This window comes from Phoxinus phoxinus, assembly GCF_949152265.1.
Source record: "Phoxinus phoxinus genome assembly, chromosome: 20".
Classification (NCBI taxonomy): domain Eukaryota; kingdom Metazoa; phylum Chordata; class Actinopteri; order Cypriniformes; family Leuciscidae; genus Phoxinus; species Phoxinus phoxinus.
Genome location: NC_136895.1, coordinates 5,767,739 through 5,772,778, shown reverse-complemented (window position 1 = coordinate 5,772,778; position 5,040 = coordinate 5,767,739). Strand labels below are relative to the sequence as shown.

The 5,040-nt window shown below is 41.6% G+C and overlaps 1 protein-coding gene across 1 annotated transcript; it reads right to left on the bottom strand.

Annotated features, from left to right (window-relative positions):
- Positions 1-2,572: 2,572 nt before the first annotated feature.
- LOC306988254 (uncharacterized protein) lies at positions 2,573-4,731 on the bottom strand. The gene is made up of 3 exons (XM_079593056.1): positions 3,538-4,731; positions 3,331-3,416; positions 2,573-3,054 (listed from the first exon to the last, which is right to left on the bottom strand). The coding sequence occupies exons 1-3, from the start codon at positions 4,661-4,663 to the stop codon at positions 2,977-2,979; spliced, it is 1,290 nt and encodes a 429-aa protein (XP_079449182.1). The 5' UTR covers positions 4,664-4,731; the 3' UTR covers positions 2,573-2,976.
- Between the last annotated feature and the right edge of the window lie 309 nt (positions 4,732-5,040).

Sequence of the window (5,040 nt, the reverse complement as noted above, 5' to 3'; positions counted from 1 at the left end):
AACCCTAGTTAATTCAGCTGCTGGACATAGCCCCATGGCCGATACCGCTGAGGAGAGACCTCCTCACGCAGGCGAAGGGGGCGATCTGGCATCCCCATCCAGACTTATGGGCCCTTCATGTGTGGCCCATCAATGGCTACCCGGGAACCTCTCTGAAGAGGTGCTGAACACAATTTCTGAGGCAAGAGCGCCTTCAACCAGACGTCTTTATGCCCAGAAATGGGCTGTGTTCTCCAGCTGGTGCACAGCACGAACCTGGGACCCATATTCATGTGAAGTGGCAGTAGTGCTATCTTTTCTCCAAGAGCTTTTAGACACGGCTTGCTCCTCGTCTACGCTCAAGGTTTATGTGGCGGCCATAGCAGTGTTTCATGCTTATGTGGCCGGACAGTCACTGGGGAGAGCCGACATAGTCGTGCGCTTCCTCAGAGGATCCAGGAGGCTGAACCCGCCTCGAACCCCATCGGTTCCTATGTGGGACCTTTCTACGGTCTTAGAGGCCATTAAAGGTACTCCGTTTGAGCCGCAGCAGTCTGCGAGCCTGAAACACGTCTCGCTCAAGATTGCTGTCCTCTTTGCACTGGCTTCAGTCAAGCGAATTGGAGATCTGCATGCGCTCTCAGTGAGCGCTTCCTGCCTTGAGTTTGGGCCTAACGACTCCAGAGGCACGTCCTTAAACCAAGGCACGGGTATGTACCTAAAGTGCTCTCGACTCCGTTCAGAGCACAGGTCATTTAGCTATATGCTCTTCCTTCATCTGAGGACGAAAGAGATGCGAAGAGAATCTAATCTGTCCTGTCAGGGCTCTTAGAGTTTACTTGGAGTGTTCCGCTGCATCCAGGCAATCTTTGTTTGCTTCGGCGGTCGCACCAGAGGGTGCGCAATCACGAAGCAGAGATTTCGCGATGGATAGTAAATGCTATTTCGCTGGCATATGAGTCAAAAGGTCTCTGCTGCCCATGGGCGTCAGAGCTCATTCCACTAGAGGCATGGCCTCATCTTGGGCTTGGTCCAGTGGAATACCACTTGAAGATATCTGTGCGGCGGCAGGCTGGGCCTCTCCATCCACGTTTATCAAGTTCTATAACTTGGAGGTTCCCGCTTTGCAAGCTAAGGTTCTTTCCATATAGAAAAACGTTTAAGCACTATATAACAGATATAAGGCCTGACGCTGTCTGGTCTAGTTATACATATCCCCTTATAAGGCCTACTGACGTTGGTCTCTTTTTGGGGTCATAACTAACTCTTCTATGGGCCCCTGGCTACCTTCCCGGGCCATAGTATGAGTGGGTTTGTAAGCACGCACAGTGTTTTAAATGGGGTTCCCATAGCCTAAGCTAGCCTTACGCAATACGAGAGTACTCTCGAAAGGGAACGTCTCGGTTACTATGGGTCCCTGAGAGAAGGGAACGAGTATTGCGTAACCCGCAGTGCAATTGTGCTTAGATCGGGTCGATCGCTTCAGTCGATTTAACGTAAATTCCTATGACGGGAAATGGGCTTCTTAGAGGCTTAAGCCACACCCATATTGGCAGGCTCTGACGTGACAGGGCGCGGAGCGACCATATAGGTTCACGTGTCTCAGCCGCCTCGCCATAGGTTTGTGCAGTTGCCGCAGCACAGCCAGTCAAGCGCACTTGAATGCTCTGCTGTGGTCTGCTGTGCAGCTGCACTGCGTTTTACATATATCAAATTATAGGGATAATTTTGGCTTCAATATTCCTGAGAAAAGGAGTTTTCCCATAGCGTAAGCTAGCCTTAAGCAATACTTGTTCCTTCTGTCAGGGAACCGAGGTTACATTTAGTAACGAGACTTTCCATAACAGTGGAAACTAATTCCATGTTTTTTTTTTTTTTATAATATCACCAAGTGTTAGTATATATATTGAAAACAGCAGAGGGCCTAACACTTGGGTGGCCACGGAGCTTGGCCCACCACAGTCACCAGCATCTCCAGTCATAATGGTTGATAGTCCTGTGTTTCCAGTACCTACCCGTCCTATGTTTCCTTCACCAGAGACTCTTCACGTCAGGTCTGTCAAGCCAGACAAGATGGAGGCTGCCATGCCTGAGACTCCGGACAAGATGGCCGCCGCCGTGCCTGAGTCTTCAGAGCCATAAAACAGGCTTAACACATGAACCTCATCGGTTGATTAACTTGTTGATTAATGTTTATATGAGAGTAAAAGCCAAAATTCAATCTGTTCGTCATATAAAGCAATCGTGTCTCTTCAGAATTTTTTTATTAAACCACTAATTTCATATAAATTAGTTTTACGATCTGTTTATGAACTTTTTGAAGCATCAAAGTGTTAGTTGTGTAGATGTCAGTGGAGGGACAGAAAGCTCTCAGATTTCATCAAAAAGATCTTCATTTATGTTCCGAAGATGAACGAAAGTCTTACAGGTTTGGAATGACATGAGGGTGAGTAATTAATGACAGAATTTAAATTTTTGGGTGAACTATCCCTTGGACTAGTAAACTATTATTATACCTAGAAGTTCACTAATAATATAGTTGCAGTACAAATGAAAACGTTGTGGCATTATAACACGCACGGCACAGGAGATTCGAGGGAACAATCTTTAATAATTCAGAAAAACAAACAAGAGAAAAACAAAGCTACTGCACTTAAACATTGATGAGACTGAACCATGAACTGAAAGAACTGAGTGCTTAAATACACAGGGAGAGGAATCACCGTAAAATAGAAGAGGTACGGGAACTAATTAACACCCAGGGAAACTGACATAATGGAACAGTGAAAATGAAACCAAAACAGAATATAACATAGGCCTACATGTTAGAATACTATTAGTACATTCATATTAGTTTACTTACTATATAAAGTATACGTATAACATACTTTAACTCAACTTAAGTATAATTAATAAAATGAACTTGAAATATACATTTTAATTCTTTTTTATAAGGGATTGCATGTGGTTGGATGGATCTTTTTTCATGTCAGATCCTTAGACCAACAATTTTCTTGATTTCTTCACAGTAATCCTGATGGTCCCACTAATGTTAGCTTGAAAGTGCTTGACAAACTGCAATAAAAAAATTTAACTGTACATATATATATATATATATATAGACTAATTTTAGACTTTAACTATAGATTATTCTACTGTCGGACAACTTTTTCTCATGTCAGATTTTAAACAGAGTGTTGTTTTCTTACTTCCATGGATACATCAAATTTTCATTGTAATTGCTAGCTTGATATATATATTTTTGTTCTTAATTATTTTTTAATAAGTCCAACAGTTTGACCAGCTAATGATCACAATTAGACAAAAAAGTTTAGACATAAATTAGCTTACCTTTTCAATATATGTAAAGATTTGACCATTACTCATCTCAGCAAAGGATCTCATTTTGAAAGTTGCGTAAGCAAATGCTGTCATATCTATAACATTCCAATGCAAATTAGATTAATTTCAGCATAGGTGATTATAACTGTAATAACAAAATATGGTAGGTGAGAGTAATAAGAAATTGCTTGAATAGATCAAATAAATATGACTTACTTCGGGGGAGAGCATCTGTAGATGTTGCTGGTTGAACTAACGTTGTTGGTCCAGCTGTTATCATTTGTACAGATGTAGATTCTGGTGTAATTGACGTTTCTCTTTGAGTTGGTGATGTGGTTTCAGTTGCTGGTGATGATGGTGAAGTTGTTGAAGAAGGGAATGATGGTTGAGTTGTATCCATTGTTGTTTGTTCAGATGTAGATGCCGGTGTACTTGTGGTTTCTGTTTGAGGAGTAGATGTGGTTTCAATTGTTGTTGTTTGAACGTCATTTATTGGTCCAGCTGTTGTCATTGGTTCAGATGAAGATGTTGGTATAGTTGATGTTTCTGCTTGAGTTGGTGATGTGGTTTCAGTTGTTGTTGATGATGGTGAAGTTGTTGGAGAAGGGAATGATTGTTGAGTTGTATCCATTGTGGTTTGTTCAGATGTAGATGCCGGTGTACTTGTGGTTTCTGTTTGAAGAGTAGATGTGGTTTCAGTTGTTGTTGTTTGAACTGTATTAATTGGTCCAGTTGTTGTCATTGGTTCAGATGTAGATGTTGGTATAGTTGATGTTTCTGCTTGAGTTGCAGTTGTGGTTTCAGTTGTTGTTGTTGATGATGATGATGATGTTGTTGGTGGATCAGGGGATCCTGTTTGAGTTGTATTCATTGTTGTTGGTTCATATGAAGATGCCGGTGTACTTGTAGTTTCTGTTTGAGGAGTAGATGTGGTTTCAGTTGTTGTTGTTTGAACAGCATTTATTGGTCCAGCTGTTGTCATTGGTTCAGATGTAGATGTTGGTATAGTTGATGTTTCTGCTTGAGTTGCAGTTGTGGTTTCAGTTGTTGTTGTTGATGATGATGATGATGTTGTTGGAGAAGGGAATGATGGTTGAGTTGTATCCATTGTGGTTTGTTCAGATGTAGATGCCGGTGTACTTGTGGTTTCTGTTTGAGGAGTAGATGTGGTTTCAATTGTTGTTGTTTGAACTGCATTTATTGGTCCAGCTGTTGTCATTGGTTCAGATGTAGATGTTGGTACAGTTGATGTTTCTGCTTGAGTTGGTGATGTGGTTTCAGTTGTTGTTGTTGATGATGGTGAAGTTGTTGGAGAAGGGAATGATGGTTGAGTTGTATCCATTGTTGTTTGTTCAGATGTAGATGCCGGTGTACTTGTGGTTTCTGTTTGAGGAGTAGATGTGGTTTCAGTTGTTGTTAATTGAACAGCATTTATTGGTCCAGCTGTTGTCATTGGTTCAGATGTAGATGTTGGTACAGTTGATGTTTCTGCTTGAGTTGGTGATGTGGTTTCAGTTGCTGGTGATGATGGTGATGTTGGTGGATCAGGGGATGTTGTTTGAGTTGTATCCATTGTTGTTTGTTCAGATGTAGATGCCGGTGTACTTGTGGTTTCTGTTTGAAGAGTAGATGTGGTTTCAGTTGTTGTTGATTGAACTGTATTAATTGGTCCAGCTGTTGTCATTGGTTCAGAAGTAGATATTGGTATACTTGATGTTT

Excerpts from the sequence above, each read along its gene's own strand:
- LOC306988254 (XM_079593056.1), bottom strand. The coding sequence starts at position 4,663 with ATGGATACAACTCAACCATCATTCCCTTCTCCAACAACTTCACCATCA. Across the intron at positions 3,417-3,537 it reads TACAGATGCTCTCCCCCGAA|ATATGACAGCATTTGCTTAC; the intron begins GTAAGTCATATT and ends GGAATGTTATAG. Across the intron at positions 3,055-3,330 it reads TCTTTACATATATTGAAAAG|TTTGTCAAGCACTTTCAAGC; the intron begins GTAAGCTAATTT and ends TTTTTATTGCAG.